The following is a 17,808-nucleotide window of genomic DNA, read 5'->3' as shown; positions in this document are numbered from 1 at the left end:
ACAATCAATCCAATATTAGAGCCTATTTGATACACATTAATCTATTTTATTATTTGTTCATTTTTAACCACACATTTACACAATAAAATATTGTACACGTATACGAAAAACTTTTTTTCTACTTTTTAACCGTACGCTCTCCTAAACGCACCCTTCAAAGCACTTTTTTTTTTAACGATAATGATTGTCGTGCTGGCTCTTAACTACACAATGAAGCTCGGGAATCCACCAAACACAGTTTGTTAGGCGCACAATCATTTAAAGCATACTTACGCATAATCACCTACTCCACGAGAATGTTCGTGTTCAAATTAATGATGGAGCATTCCCCGTGGAATTGATAGATAATGTAGACTTGAAGCAGAGGTTGGCACAGGGGAATGGACTCGAGGTTGATTCTCGAACTTGATTTTGAATGATATATAATGAATTGCATTAGTGCCATGAGCTATGACTTTTTACAAAATTGTATTAGTACCTACATCAATTGCACTTAACTTACTAATAAAATGAAATAGGAAAGAATCATGCTATTCATTAACAACGGTAATGAGCAACAATTTTAGTGGCGCTGGGATAACTCTTATATTGTTTAAGTGAAAAATACATTACAATTTTATCGAACAATGTAAAAAGGCAGGCAGGCATGGTAAATTGTAAGAGGAATGCTTGATGCACAATGATTTTAATAACATTATTGACAACATGCCTCGTGAAATGTTGTCATTGAACAATTTAAAAAACAATTTATTTTCTCAACCAACACTTTGTTGTATTTTTTAAATTTTTATTTATTTATTTATTTTTTTTTTTTTTGGCCACAATCAACATTCTCAGCAGTGTAGATTGATTCAAATTGTAAAATGGAATTCTGACGGGGATTCAACTCAGATGGATTAGCTCTGCTGTCAACTTCCATCTACAGACAGATGCTTCCATTACAATATCAGCAAATTTGTAAAAATTGAGGACCCCCTTTAATTCACCGTTTTTTAAAACAGTCAAAACGAAAAAATTATTGCGAAACAAAACAGGAGGGCCCGGACTTTTCGCTTCTTAATGACATGTGAAATGATCAACCGTAGCTAAAGTAATGATATATCAAAGTAAGCCGCTCCAAATTAGTATTTCGAAAAGTTCGATAATATGCTAACTTTTAAAATTTGCCAATGATCGTATATTATCCAAATCCCCTGAGTCATCTAGAATCTTGTTTCGAAAACTACATCGTAATCATATTGAATGGTCCAAACAAATATTAAAAATTGTTAAACATGTGTCAAATGTACGTACTAGAAAAGACGTTTAACTCGTTTTTTCTTTTAAAAAAATTCAATATTGCATTAACGTTTATTATTTTTATGCTATAAAATTTTCAATATAATTTACATCAATATTGCTAGTGGTACATAGGAGTGTACCTAAACGTGTACACTCCTTTCACATAGGGTGTGGGATCCACCGGAATAAAAAACACTTATTCGAGTGGACCCCACACCCCATGTGACAGGGGTGTACATCCTTAGGCACACTCCATTATGTACCACTAGATTAATTCAATTTACATCATTTTATTAAAAAATTTTACATGGAAGATGACGTTAAAAATTCTAAAATCGTTACGGATTAAATGTAATTTGAATTACTTTCAAATTATTTTTTCGTTAAAATTAAATTTCATTTACTTCATAAATTAAATGTGAATTTTATTTCAATTTGTTTATTTTCTACATCCAATTTGATTTATTCGCCATTAGCTCAACATCTAAAAATGACATGGTAAACAAAATTATACATGCAGCAAAATTCATTTGACACCATTGATAATGATATAATTATCAGACATTTTCAAGGGGTCAAAATGCGTATTAATTTATTTTCATTAATATTATATTATATTGAAAAATTACACATTAATTTTTAATCCCCAACCTAGAAAGGCTAGGTCCTCCCCTGCCGGACCCATGCATGGATCTTTTCAAATTATAATAGCTGATGACATATATTTTTTCTTTTTTTCCAGCCATCATCCTTGAAGCTTAATGTCTAAGGTATTGAGGGTGTTCACATTGGCGGACCTACACAAGGTCCTAGTGGGTCACTTGACCCACCAGATTCAAGTTTGATTTTTTTTTTTCTTTCAAACAACCAAAAATTAGAATTGGGCAATATTGATAGTTGGGGTTTTTTTTTTTTACTAAAAGAGAGTTCCAACAATGATCGAACAATTGAGAGAGTGAGTTGAAATTATTTTATCATTTGTGATATTTAATTCGAAAATTCTTTAAAAAAATTTATTCATTATATAAATGAGATTATTTGAAATTCTTTGAAAATTGTTATTTATCATATATAAGAGATTTGTGAATATATGATAGTGATAATGTGTATGTGTTTTTGTAGAATACATAAATTTTTTTATAATTTTTAATAAATTTAATTGTGCCCTCACTAAATTCAAATGTCTGTGTCCGTTACTAGGTGTTTATGTCCAATGCCTTTTCTTTTAAATAAACTTAGTCTGTGCATCCACTAAAATTTTTGATAGAGGAAAACTTTTGAAGAAAATTTGGTAGAATTTCGATTTATAGTGAATGATTTAGCCAATCACCATCTTATTTTGAAAATGACTGATCTAATTTGTTGTGTCCTACGGACTTATGTTCAATTCTTGCTTGTCAAATTCAGTAATTACCACAGTTTCTTGAAGCTTGTGGATTAAATTCACTATTGAATATATAAGATTGAATATCAACCGTCTCATTTAAGAATCAATAAATGTTTATCTAGTGTAAACTAAACATTTTATGACGTTACTCATTACTAATGAATATGAGTAATCGACTCGATATTCATATTCTCGATCAACGAAATCTCGATATCCGCATATAGTTGAGAGACCTGGCAGTGCTAACAACACTATACTAGAAAGAAAAAAAATGTAGACCTTTCTTGTGATCTATCAGGTACACCTTGAGGGTAGGAATAACTATTATGGGTTTTCTTTCATCAATTTTTTTGGAAAAGTGATAGTGTTTAATCTACATTCGATCGTTATCGTGATCCAACCCATGGGTTTAAGATCTTGCCTTGTTGCTCCCAACAAATATATTTTTAGGGCCTATTTGGGAGCGATTTTTCCTCTCAAAAAATTGATTTTTTGACCGTAATTTCATTATTTTAGCCATCATATTTGATTTCTTCTCTTACATGTAGATCCTACTCTTCTCCTAACGGTCAAAAAATAAATTTTCAAAATCACTCCTAAACAGGCTCTTACAATTTTGTGATTGGTTAAAATTGATTGACGTGAAATGTTGTGTAATTTGAACTTATTATTGGATTAACAAGAAGGACGTTTAATTCAAATACTTCGAATCTGTTGTAAAGTAAGAAGAATATCAAAGTACATGAAGAATTATTCACATACGATGACTTTTCAACATTGGGTAGCCATCAAAGAGATCATTAAACATTTTCATTGAAAAGAATTTTTCTTTTATTTTTTCAGAAGTTTCCCTAATTCAATTTGTATAGACAGCTTGTTCGGTAAGATAAACATTTCGAATTAATAATCCTATGCACCAAGTATTTCTTAAAGAAGCTTTACTATTCATGATAATTTGTGGTGCAAATGCCAGAATTTAGACCTTTAGGAATTATGTATTTTCCATAACAACCTTGAAAACGATAGAGATGGCAAAAAAACCTGCTCTGACGCGTTGGAAAGGTGGGGCGTAAGTCCCCACCCCACGAAGGGTTTAAAAAAAGAAGTTAGTTTGAAAATTATTTCCGTTGAATTTTACAATTTTGAATTTGTATCTTATTTTCTAATAATGGCATAATTTGAAATTTTTTTATTTTTTCAGAAGTTTCCCTAATTCAATTTGTATAGACAGCTTGTTCGGTAAGATAAACATTTCGAATTAATAATCCTATACACCAAATATTTCTTAAAGAAACTTTACCATTCATGATAATTTGTGGTACAAATGCCAAAATTTAGACCTTCAGGAATAATGTATTTTCCATAACAACCTTGAAAACGAATAGAGATGACAAAAAAAACCCGCCCTGACGGGTTAGAAAGCTGGGGCGTAAGTCCCCACCCCGCGAAGGGTTTCAAAAAAAAAAAAAGTTAGTTTGAACATTATTTGCTTTGAATTTTACAATTTTGAATTTGTATCTTATTCTCTAATAATAGCATAACTCGAAATTTTGAACCTTGAACCCGACTCACTACCATCCCTAGAAACGAAATCCCTACCCTTCCTCGCACGGCCACCTCACCTAAAAAATGCTTGGATAGGACGACTCAATATGTAAATGTCATAAGATAATACATTTAAATCACAACAACAGGTCGGATACAAAATCACTTCAATAGCAAAGTAAAATTTGCCCACCCATTGTGTGTCTCTTTCTTAGCAACCAATATTTTTAGGTCCCGTTTAGTACCTATTTTTTTCAAAATATATTTTTTTCTCTTTTCTTTTCAACCACATATTTTTTATTAAAATAATATTACACGTAAATTAAAAAATTTTCTTTATTTTTCAACTATACACTTCCCATTAATTTACTATTCTAAAATACATTTTTATATAAAAATGAGTATTAAACGCCCTCTTAGTATCGTGATTAGAATAAAGGATCCAACAACTTGTGCATTCAAGATTGTCCAGTTGAAATATCTTCACCGTATAATCAATCCCCCCACCTACCGCTGCCCCCATCCCGGCTCCAATCTGTTTCCGTATGTATATGTAGAGATATACATACAAAATTCAAGAATGCAAAAGGATACGTACGAGTGTAAAAGCCACCTCATTCAGACAAAAAACCATAGCGTATTTTTCTCCTAGATAACGACTTACAAACGTATGTTCCTGTCTTGTTACTCCAAATAGTACGCTCAATGACATCTCCACCGCCTACTATTTTTCCTCCCCCTCTCTTTCGTTCCTTATTTCCTCAATTGTCTTCTTCTTTAATCCTATCTCTACCAACTTTTTTTTTTTCAACCATCACTTCTTTATCTATCTAAATTTCCGGCACGGAATTTGGCCTAATCGTCAATGGCCAAACTCGTGGTAGAAGTCCTTGATGCTAGTGATCTCATGCCCAAAGATGGCCATGGCTCTGCCAGTCCCTTTGTACAAGTCAAATTTGAAGAACAGCTCCAAAAAACTTCAACAAAGCCTAAAGATCTCAACCCTCAATGGAATGAAAAGCTCGTTTTCAACGTAAAGAATCCCTTAGATTTTCCGAATCAAACCATTGAAGTTTTTGTTTACAATGATAATAAACAAGCCCATCATAAGAATTTTCTCGGCCGGGTTCTCATTTCCGGAGCGTCTGTTCCTTTTTCTGAGGCTGAAGCCATGGTTCAGAGATACCCACTTGATAAAAGAGGGTTTTTTTCTAACATAAAGGGTGATATTGCTTTGAAAATTTATGGGGTGCATGGAAATGTAAATGGATTTCAGGCTCAGGCGGAGTCTTTTCATCCACCCGAGGAAGTGGAAATTCCTTCTCATCATCATCACAAAGCAGCAACAGAAAGTACTCCTTTACAGGAGATTAATCCTAATAAGCTTGGTGAAGACTACTACTACAAGGAAAATCCTGAGAAGGGCAAGAAGAAGAAGGAAAAGGAAGTGAGGACCTTTTACTCTCTTGGAACAGGTTCTGGTGGTCCAGCAACCGGGCCACCTCCACCTCCAGCTGAAAAGCCAGTTTCAATGGAACCACGGACTGATTTTGCGAAGGCTGGACCGAACCCTGCAGCCACCGTTATGCAGATGCAATTTCCGGGTCAGAAACCTGACTATGGATTGGTGGAAACTAGGCCTCCTTTGGCTGCAAGAATGGGATACTGGGGAAGGGACAAGACTGCGAGTACTTATGATTTGGTGGAGCAGATGTATTTTCTGTATGTGAATGTTGTCAGGGCTAAGGATCTTCCAGTGATGGACATATCAGGGAGTCTTGATCCATATGTTGAGGTGAAGGTTGGTAATTACAAAGGAGTGACTAGGCACTTCGAGAAGAATCAAAATCCGGTATGGAACAAGGTTTTCGCATTTTCTAAAGAGAGATTACAGTCCAATTTGATTGAAGTTACAGTTAAGGATAAGGATATTGGGAAGGATGATTTTGTGGGGAAAGTTCAGTTTGATATAGTAGATGTGCCTGTTCGAGTGCCACCTGACAGTCCATTGGCTCCTCAATGGTATAAATTGGATAATAAGAAGGGGGAGAAGATTAGCCATGGGGAGATTATGCTTGCAGTTTGGATGGGAACACAAGCTGATGAGGCATTCCCAGATGCTTGGCACTCTGATGCTCACAACGTAAACCAACAAAGTCTCGCCAGTACGCGATCAAAGGTGTATTTTTCTCCAAAATTGTATTATCTTCGAGCCCATATCATCTCCGCTCAAGATCTTGTTCCTTCAGACAGGGGGCGGCAACTGGATACGTTTGTGAGGGTGCAGATAGGGCACCAGATTAGACCTACTAGGCCTTCTCCAATGAAACACATCAATCCAGAGTGGAATGAGGAACTTATATTCGTAGTTTCCGAGCCTTTTGATGAGTATATAATGATAAGTGTTGAGGATAGAATTGGACAAGGCAAGGATGAAGTACTCGGAAGACTGGTCATACCAGTTCGGGAAGTTCCACAGAGATATGAACACGCTAAACTTCCAGAAGCCCGCTGGCATGCTCTTCACAAGCCTTCTGTGGTAGAGGAAGAAAGGGAAAAGAAGAAAGAGTCGAAATTTGCTAGCAGAATCCTTCTCATGCTCTGTATAGATGCCGGTTACCATGTTCTTGATGAGTCTACGCATTTCAGTAGTAATCTTCAGCCATCTTCAAGGCATCTAAGGAAGCCCAACATTGGAATTCTTGAAGTTGGAATTTTGAGTGCTCGCAATTTGCTGCCAATGAAGGCCAAAGATGGAAGAACTACAGATGCTTATTGCGTGGCTAAGTATGGGAACAAATGGGTTCGAACTCGAACACTTCTTGACACACTGAATCCTCGTTGGAATGAGCAGTTTACATGGGAGGTTTATGATCCATGTACCGTGATTACAATTGGTGTTTTTGACAATCACCACATCAATGGAAAAGATGATGTACATGATCAGCGAATAGGAAAGTTGAGAATTAGGCTCTCAACTTTAGAAACTGAAAGGATTTATACACATTTTTATCCACTGCTGGTTCTCACACCTTCGGGATTGAAGAAACAAGGTGAACTCCATTTAGCAATAAGGTTCTCCTGTATCGCTTGGATGAACATGGTGACACAATATGGAAAGCCATTGCTTCCGAAGATGCATTATGTGCAGCCCATATCGGTTAGGCACATTGATTGGCTCCGCCACCAGGCAATGCAGATAGTGGCTGCAAGGCTATCCAGGGCTGAACCACCACTCCGAAGGGAGATAGTCGAGTACATGTTGGATGTGGATTACCATCTGTTCAGCCTCAGGAGGAGCAAAGCCAACTTCCAACGTATTATGTGGCTTCTTTCTGGAATTTCATATGTCAGCAGATGGTTTGACGGAATCTGTTACTGGAAAAACCCGCTGACCACAATCCTCGTACACGTTTTGTTCTTGGTACTGGTTTGCTACCCGGAATTAATCTTGCCAACTATTTTCCTTTATCTTTTCGTCATTGGCCTGTGGAACTACCGGTTCAGACCTAGGAAACCGCCTCACATGGATGCTCGACTCTCTCAAGCCGAGAATGTTAATCCCGATGAACTGGATGAGGAATTCGATTCATTTCCAACCCGTCGGCCCACAGATATTGTGAGAATGAGGTATGACAGACTGCGGAGTGTTGCAGGCAAAGTTCAAACTGTGATGGGAGATTTGGCAACACAAGGGGAAAGAGCTACTTCAATATTAAGCTGGAGAGATCCCAGGGCTACAGCAATCGTCATCATCTTTGCTTTGATCTTGGCTGTGTTTTTGTACATAACCCCATTCCAGATCGTGGCCGTGCTGGTCGGCCTTTACTGGTTGCGCCATCCTAGGTTCAGGAGCAAGCTGCCTTCTGTTCCTGTCAATTTCTTCAAGAGATTACCCTCCAAATCAGACATGCTTCTATGAGATTAAGGTGGTTCAATCCTCATTTACTCATTCAGGTAATGCCGAAGATAGCTTCGTAAATACCTCCAATAATGTTGGCAGCAGATAAAAACAAAATCGAATTACCAAGTATATAACTGCTTGCAACCTCAAGAAGTTACTTCAATCTATGTAATAGACCAACATTTTTCTTCCATACGTTATCTGTTTAGGACACGTTACAATTTTCCGTTGAATGAGATGAGAGGAACTAATTGTAAGCATTACTATTTGTTTATACATAAATAAGGACTCAAATGCCATGTTTAATGAATTCTTTCATTAACAAACGTTTGAAAACTTCGGCACATAAAACTCAATGGAACACAAGGACTACAACATAATTTAATTTTTTTTATCCCTTGTATGATTCTAAGGTCCAGAAATAAGTGCAAATTTAGGACCCAAAATGCAGCAGCATCCCAAAAAAAACCCAAGAAGTTCATCGAGAAGACAAACAAAAGTAAAGCAATTATTGGTAATGGGCTCATAAGAAATCCGCCAAAAAGAGCTTTATCAACATGATCCCAATTGCATCCATAATGAGAAGTTCCCGGCTTTTCGTATTCCAACTTTGCCTCATTTTCCATCTTTTTGTGAGAACTGTTCTTGCAGTTTCGAATTAACCATCCAATGAGGTTTTGGTTACTACGTTCACTTGGCCTTGGGTCATTCCTGGGAACCGAAATAATCTTATCCTCAGTATGTCCGCAGCTACTTGTCAATTCATAAGCACAATGTTCTGGCTCTTCTGAACATGCACTGGTTTCACTCGTGTTTGAGCACAGTGTGTACCCTGACTCTCGCTTGAAGCACTACCTCTATTGAGAATCTCGATCACCTCTCCAAAAACTGACCATCTTCCAACAGACGTTATCTTCACTATGGCTGAAGTCCCCAGCATGCTTTCTGGTCCAACTACCAGCACCTGAATATATCCCTTAGTGTGACCCACCTACAGCATGGAAAATATATAAGTGGTGGTATGCAGAGGCACTTAACCAAGAACATCATATCCAAAAACCATTTGCACATTTTGATAGATCGGGGTGCTTGAATGGATTTTCGTATCAAATTCTTTCCAAATATTGATATGATGATATCAAAATAATGTTCTCTCTAAAGTTCCTTTTTAACTGCTGAATTTGAATATCAAGTAATAAAATAGTCATACACTGCACTATAGTTATTACACTACACTGAAAACTTAACAGCCAAAATTAACATAGCACTACTGGAAGGGATATTCATCAATGTAACTCTAATTGTGATTGATAGTGACAAATGAGAAAAACTTCAACTTAGCCGCTAAGAAATGAATCTGAGATCTATAAGATTCACAATATCAAACATCAGTGAACCCCAAGTCAATCTTACCAAATGAATTCCATCTGTGGCAATTTCTGTAATCCATATCCTCTCCACTTTGCCTTCCGTTCCAACATGGGGTAAATGACTCAATACGCTAGTCAATTCACGACTTCGTTTCTTCACGGAAGTACTAGGGAACATTTTTCACCCTTGCAGCTGGTGTTCCTGCACTGGGAAAAAATAGACAATAAAATATCCAAGAACTATGATGATTTTAAGCAAGTTCTACACAAGCAACAGAAAGTAAAAAAAGCACATTTTATGGTCTAATTAAATCTATACATATTCCTCAAGAAAAGAAACCCGGTGTTTATCATGTTGGCAACTACACGAAGAGGATGGATTAGCTGCTTCAAAATTCCAGGGAAAAAAAAAAAAATTCCCCAAGCAAAGAAATACATTAATAACAGACAAAATAAGGAAGTACCATAGCTCAAGTTAAATAGTATATGCCACTAAAAATCGAAAAACTTCTTCAGTTTCTCACTTTTCTCTTTGGTTCAAGGGGTTAGGTTAATGGGTGTCAGGCTACATCCTCTTTTAAGGACGGGCTCCTTCCTAGGAAATTTAAGTTCAGTGAATCAAAATTTTTGACAAGTTCATATAATACCCCACAGTTCTACTGTTTTTCATAAAGGTGGTTTTAGTTCTTCACAATCATGCTCAAAAAGGCAGAAAGATAGCACAGGATAGTGGTAGCCAGCTTGTACTTCCATAATAAGAATCTCAAAGGACAAGAATTGTGAGGAACTTCAAAAGGACACATAAGGAATTGCGAAATAAATTTAAAAATGAAAAGGTTAATATGACCTAGAACTACAAAAAAGGTGCAACTTACCAGGCCGAGAATAGAATTGTGATATATGAACTTGAGGAAACTTGTACTTCTTGATAAGGTTGACCGTCTGTTCAAAATCTTCATTCGTTTCGCCTGAGAAGCAGAGCATTGTTTACATATTAACTTCAGACTAACTATCTGGAGTGGCTAGTGCAACTTACATAATAAATATTATTAGAGGTAATGAAAAACCCTCGAAAATTTGAGAACAAAAGGGGAAAAAAATTAATTATGAGAAAGAGACAGAAAATTGTCATTGGAACGTTATGTTTATGCTCATCTTCCAGAAAGACTGCGGATTTATTTAATCCCAACAAATTCCTTATATCTCTGAACTAAATTACTGAAACTAGAAAATTCCTATAATCTTGCTAAAACATTGCGTTCAATTGGTCCTTATTCTTTTTATCATATTCATGTTCTTATTTGATTTTCTTCAGTATGCTGCTATGTGGGCAGAGCTATATTTAACTGTTTCATTCTCAAGTAGTAAACAAAGGCTACTATTAATCATCTAAATTTTGATCTATTAAGCCTGCACTTTTCAAGGAAGACGTAAACATCTATAATAGAAATTGAAGCATAGGAGTAAGTTAGAGAGACATAGAAGGAAGCCTAAAACTAGAACATACCAGGAAATCCACATTATATCAGTTGCTATCTGCATTCCGGGGACCATTTCAGTTAATGTATCGACCACTGTCCCGAAATCGCCAACAGTATATTCAGGATTCATTGCCTGTAAACCAATTGAAATGGAAAAAATGGCAATATTATATACTTGAAGTATCATTTCACAAAGTCACATTCAGAGCGTACAATCACAATTGCACAGTGAAGGGAAGGAAAAGAGGTATTATTTCAGAAGTTCAAAGAATGTACATGCATGGTTCACATGAAGAAAGAGTCCAATATATACTCACACTCAAGCTGGTATCACTTCCAGATTGAACTGGCACATGAAGAAAGGATACACGCATGGATGGAGCAAAACTTCAGCTATTTCTTTCAAGTGCTCTAGAATATAAGGAGGATTAGTCATCCCAATTCGAAGCATTGTGCTTCCATCAGAGGGAAGCTCTGCTACTAAAGCGTTCAACAAAATTGGAAGATTAGCTCCTAGGTCACGACCTGTAGAATTCCAAACCCAAAACTATTACAGTTGCATATGACTTTTGATAGTCATTAATGCAAAAGTAAATATATATTTGCCAGTAATTTGCTAATAGAAATAGATTTATCATCAAACCAGAGTATCTCACACCCTCCACCTTAAGAGTTAACTTAGGCATATAGTTGTAGCAAGGGTGGTGGCTACAAACGTGTTTTAGAAGCTTTCATTTTTCTTTCTTTTTTCCTGTTCCTTTCAATGTTGTCGAAGTGACAAATTATATATTCACATCATGGCATAACAATTTAAAAGTTGGCTTCAGTGGGAGACAAAATATTTTTGTGCACGTCAAGGTGCCAATAGTACTAGTTTCTGTATTTTTCAAATTACACAAGACATGACCAGGAAAAATAATGCTTAATACCATATGCTCCAGTGTCTTCACTACTTAACCAGATCTCCATTAGTCCATCACCAGATCTCCATTACTCCATCAGTTATGACACTACTGACACGACCCACCTACAATATCAAACTTGGTAAAAGAACTTTAAAAAAACTTACATGTCAAATTTCTGCGGTTGTAAACTTACAAGGCTGTCAACTGTGTAGCTTCCTAGATGACCATGAGCATGCTGTGTCTTGCAATAAGTGCAAGCACCTAAACAACCAACATTGATTGGAAGGATCTCAACAAAACTTGTTCTTTCTCACCTGATGGAGAAAATAACTAAATGAGCTTAGCAATGAAAATAATAATTGAATTCTTCAATCCAAGAATAAATTCTCACTAAAAACTAGCTGAACTCAGCCATGTACTTAAAAGTATGGCATTTGGAAGAACTACAATATCCTACACCGAAAAGTAAAAAGCATACGATACAGCTATTACACCTTCGGGAGGTCAAGTGCCGGTAATGTCTTCCGGGTGAGGAGCCGGACCTCGTGCCCTTTCAGAGTCTCTTCCACAACTTTTACAACACGGTCAATTTGCCGGACTCCAACTATACTTAGTCCTTCCAGATCTTTCAAATCAAGACATCCTTGAGGCACACATCCTGAGACTACTAGCGCATTATTTCCATTTCAACATTTAGCCATAAGTGTTTCCATGGCAGATTGACTAGGGGACTTGACTGTGCAACTGTATGATTAAGATCAACATGAGGTACAATAAAGACACAAATCAAGAAACAAAGTTCAGATGTGAGAAAAGTTCATGCAACCAGGTAAGCTTATAGCACATGAGAAATGCACATCTTTGATTTATTGACCACGTATTAAAAAAAATGCAACGACTAATCTCCACAATGTCCAAAAGCAGAAACTGAAGTAACCAAACAAGGTTGCTGCAGTGATATTGAAATGCCTTTCAACTGCGTAAAACACAAATATAGAGCTAGCACAGAATGCTAAAGTTGAAAAGAAAAAGGAATGCTGATCAGTGGCAATAAAACGCAAGGGACAGCACACAATAGATATCAATGAAATACAAATACTTTTACAAATTGGAAGTACTTCAATTTTTGCAGATCCGCTGCCACTACTCTTAGAAAATCTTATAATTAGGGTTGGGCAAAACTCCCGAACCGAATCGGACCAAACAAGACTCGAAGTGAACTAAACCAAATCGAGCGGTTCTTCTAAAGTTAAATACCCGGACGGGTATTTGAATCGAGAACCGACGGGTTCAGTTCAATTTTCGGTTCTAGATCAATAACCGAAGAATCGAATTTCTTTAATTTTTTTTAATTTATTTATTTTAAATAAGTCAAATTATTTTATTTTTCTAAATAAATTTGTTAATTAGTTAATTTAGCTCAAACCCAAAAATATGATTTTCCTATTTCTAATTTTCACTCCAAGACCTAATCAAATTGACCTAAGTTTTATGTAAATGTGTTATCCTACACTAATGTCGTTTCAACCGTTCTGGAGAAATCGAATTGAAACTTGATGGTTCCCCACTATCCGTTCCTCTCTTAATGGTTCCCCATGTGTCATTAATGGCTCCTTTCTTAATGGTTCCCCACTGTCCGTTCCAAGTTTAGGTTAGAGGAACATTTGAGCGATTGCCTTCGCGAAGAAGTTGGAAATACGAGCTACAGCAAGAATCCCCTTTTTGCTTATATAGTAGATCAATAGCTTGTGGCCCTTTCTCTTGTTTGCATATCTAAGAGGCTTAATGCCCTTGCTTCGTAGACATGGTTTAAGCAGGGGACAATGTTACAGAAACTTTCAACGAAAATGGCTGCTTTTATTCCAAGCTCGCTATCGTCCTCTTATTGTGATTTTAACAATCACATCTATGAAAAACTCAATAAAGAGACATGCAAAAGACATATTATAAGATTGGATTATATTATTTTGTAAGAGCTAAGATTGAACATGTCATTAGTTGAATTAATATAGTTTTGTAATAAATATTAAAAAAAATTAATTATAGTACAGAACCTGGGAAGCAAACCGAACCGAATGGAACTGAACCCGAACGGTTCCATAATTAAATTTTGACCCAAAGGTTCCACTTCCTAAATACCCAAAAATTTCGGGTTCAGTTCACCCCTACTTATAATCCAAATGGATTAGCTACAAAATTTATACACATAGTAAAGAAAAACCTCAAAATCCAAATGCACACATAGAAAGATATATAAAAAGAGTAAGACAAATGTTAAGTCCACTATGAAAGCATGTGAAGGCAATAAGTGAGAAAGGTAAAATTTAATAAAAGAGAAGATAGAAATTTGTTCTTATTTATCGTGATCCATGAGCATTATACGTCACAAATTGTTTCAAAAATTATAAATCCTTCATTTCAAGCACATACCCAAATCATAAAAGAAAAAACTCTCAAAAGAACTTCTCTTTTACGTTGAGAAGAAACAAAAAAGAGAAAAATGCGAAGAAGGCTGAGTAGATGCCACACTTATTTATTATCCCCAAGTCTGCCTCATCTGGATTATCACTCAAATTATAGCCAAATGCTGAAAGCAGGCCTGCCATATATTCGCTATCACTCTGGAACAAATATTGTTGAAAAATGCATTATGATGATAAAGAAAATCCACGTTTAAAAAAACATACCTAAAGTTGGAAGTCGAGACGAGGCTAAAAATGAAACTAAACACAGAGTAAGGCAATTGGAAAGAAGAGTGACTTCTAATCTATTCTGGATGTTGGCTTAATAACTCAACTGGCCATCTGAAATATTCATTAAAAAGATTAATCTAAGGATTCTCACTGTAGAATATTCTCCATTTTACCCGTCTCCAAATTTTTATCAACCATCAAGAATGTTCTATTTTCCTCTTCTCACGTCTTCCCCATCTTCTTGCTCAGAACTCTCCCCTATCTTCCTCCCCACTCCCATATTTCATGTATTAACTTTATAAAATCACCAAGAGAAATTGTTGATGGAAGATTATTAGCTGGAAGCATGACTAATGTTGGAAGGTTTAAGTTATTTTGCGAGCAGTATCAAAGAACATTTGCCCAAAATTTTATATGTTTCTTTTATTTTAATTTTGTGTCAAAGTTGTAAATGGGTGTGCCATGTCAGCGGCATGCAAAACAAATTAAAAAAAAGGTAGAGAGAGAGCGAGAGTACAAAACATGTTTTGATGTTTCCAATACACGACGATGACAATGGTACTCCATTACTTCCGTGTATCTGTGCTTCCTAGGTAGCAACGCTATTTTCAATGACCTTTGAACTCTCATATTCCTTGTGTACATATTACTGTCACTTAGGACTCATTCACTTTGCGAAGGAGGTGAAAAAAATACATGTTTATATCAAAAAATATCTGTGCGCCTTCAACATGAAACATATTCAAATGAATATCCTATTACGAAAACGCGCAACTATCTGATGCCTTTTCTTCTCTCAGTCTCTCAGTCGCAAAATTTTCTTAATTAACAATAAACCTAACCTATCTAAATGGTATCTCAGTAGGTCCCAAAAGGCCAAACCAAAGCTACATACCATAAAACGTCAATAACCTTTTACTACCATTATAATGCAAAACTTAAACAGCAGTCACATCACCTCCCTCCTCACACAGATGGAAGATTTTCCATCCAAAGATTGTGACTTTATCTTCTTTCATCAAAATCTTTGTTCTAGTGGCTTTAGATCTGCTGAAGGATTTTTATCAAGCCCTGGGTACCCTAGAATATTTTTACATTCATAAGAATTTTTTCCTCTCAAATTCTTACTATTGGAAAGCACTCAAGCAGAAGAAAATGCTATCTACAAATCTGTTTTTTCCCCACAACAATTCTAGGCTACAATTTTCCATTTGGACATCTCCATAACATACATGGCCAGTTTTGCATAGAGGCGAGTGAGGCTAATGCTTCAGGCCCAATATAGAGGGGGCCTCAGATTTTAGCCCATTTCATTCTTCTTCTTCCTTTTTTATATGTTTATTTATTCTTTTTTGGTTAAATTAGGTTCGCTACTATTTTTTTATTAAAACTTTGATAAATTAGGTCCATTCCATTCCATTAATAAGTAAGGCCCAATAACATTTTTTCATTGTAGGAATTTCATTTCTAAATTAGGTCCATTTCAAATACAAAAAAAGGGGACAAGCGACTTACGATTTCTCAAACTCATGTTGCAGTGATTTTTTAATTCTCCTCAACTTGTTCATCACATAGATAGTATTCGATTTATTTGTTTAAAATAAGAGACGTTACAATAGACTTGACAAAAATTAATGAATACCCTTAAATAAGAAGTAAAGTCAAGTTCTTAGCGAGATATGAACTTCAAAATTTTGAGTTCTTACTTGGTATGGTAATCTGGTTCAAGTTGTTGCATACAGTTAATATTTTGAGTAAATTTCTGCACATAAAAAACTTGGATATTGATGGTGCTATCAATTTTTTACAAGGAATTATTTCATTTCTCGAAAATTAATGAGAAATCAACTTTTCCATTGTCATGGATAAATTGACAAAAAGGGCAAGTAAAATGGGTATTGAAAATGCAATTCGATAAAAAAAATATAATTTGAATAATGAAGAAATTTGACAAAAGTAGTATTGATTAGGTAAATCAATCAGTTGAATATTCCTTTTTATAATTAGTTAAGCTTTATCTTCTCTAAAATTATATTTGAACAATTTTAAAAATATGAGAGATATTTGTATTGTTATTAAATTTCGAAAGGTTAAGGCGTGCAATTTTTCCAATTCGTTGAAGCCCTGTATGAATTTTAAAAAGTATCGGGAACATAATGGACGTTCGGATATTAATGGAGATTATTTATGTTCCGAGTTACATGTCTTGAGGTGCTATATACTAAATCAAGCAATGAGAATAATTGACGTGCTACAATATTTGAAAACATCTCAAATGTTCATATTACTTGCAAAATTTTGCAAATCATATCTTATCTCCAATCAACTGTACCACAAGAAAGATTGAATTGGTTGACTATATTATCAATTGAAAAATAAATGATTGAATAGGTAGATCATCAAATTTCAATAATGTTTTTACTAATATCGCAAGATGAATAGTATCTAACTGGTCATTTGAAACATTGTTGACTTTATTATTTGATTATAATATAAATCATTTATATAATATATTTTATTTGTTATTTTATCATTAAGTTTTAAATTAACAAGTTAACCATTCACTCCATAATATACTTATATATTTTGCATGCATACAAAAATTTTGGGGCCTGATTTATGATATTCGCCTGCAAATCACAGAACGATAACATATAATAGAAGCTAAAACTATTTCGCTTAACCAAAACATAAAAAAGGACACTATACTTCATTTTAAACACTCCAAAAATAGATACGTATACATATTAAGTCACAGATATATGGAGAGAAAGCAAAAGGATTAGTACTTTACCCGATTATGTGAACACCCGAAAATCTTGATATAAATCGTCTGGAATTATATCACAAAAACACGTAAATAGTAAACATCAGTGTCTCAATAAAGATTCCACAAAGCCTTGTCAAAAAAATTAATAATAACAAAATAAAGATTCCACAAAGCAACATTCCCAAATATACACACAAACACTCGCATATACATATATTGGTACATAAAAGAATTTGGCTGTGTATAGATAGATACCTCAGTGCCTGGGATTTTGGTAGTGTCGTAGCTATTGACAGAATATTGGAGAAAAGAAATGGACTTTGGGAGACTGCTAACAGTTTTGTTCTTCTTTTTATGTTTTGGGTTGACACCTACAGCAGCCGTCAACGGCAACCGGAACCCTGGTGGCGATCCGCCGCCGCACGCCAATAAATCCTCTCTGTCTTCCATTTCTATGTGGGCGACAGAGAGA

General features: G+C 35.4%; 1 protein-coding gene and 1 pseudogene across 1 annotated transcript; one reads left to right on the top strand and one right to left on the bottom strand.

Annotated features, from left to right (window-relative positions):
- Nucleotides 1–4,876: 4,876 nt before the first annotated feature.
- On the top strand, nt 4,877–8,423 carry LOC111374355 (FT-interacting protein 1-like). Its single transcript, XM_022997006.1, has one exon. It carries the CDS (start codon nt 5,079–5,081, stop codon nt 8,133–8,135), a length of 3,057 nt encoding a protein of 1,018 aa, XP_022852774.1. The 5' UTR covers nt 4,877–5,078; the 3' UTR covers nt 8,136–8,423.
- Nucleotides 8,417–17,808, bottom strand: LOC111374356 (annotated as a pseudogene).

This window comes from Olea europaea, unplaced genomic scaffold, assembly GCF_002742605.1.
Source record: "Olea europaea var. sylvestris unplaced genomic scaffold, O_europaea_v1 scaffold124, whole genome shotgun sequence".
In the NCBI taxonomy this organism is placed as follows: Eukaryota; Viridiplantae; Streptophyta; class Magnoliopsida; order Lamiales; family Oleaceae; genus Olea; species Olea europaea.
The sequence above is the reverse complement of the archived record's forward strand: the minus strand, read 5'-3'. Positions and strand labels throughout refer to the sequence as shown.

Bases quoted from the DNA above. Each gene is read 5' to 3' on its own strand.
- LOC111374355 (XM_022997006.1), top strand. From the start codon at position 5,079: ATGGCCAAACTCGTGGTAGAAGTCCTTGATGCTAGTGATCTCATGCCC.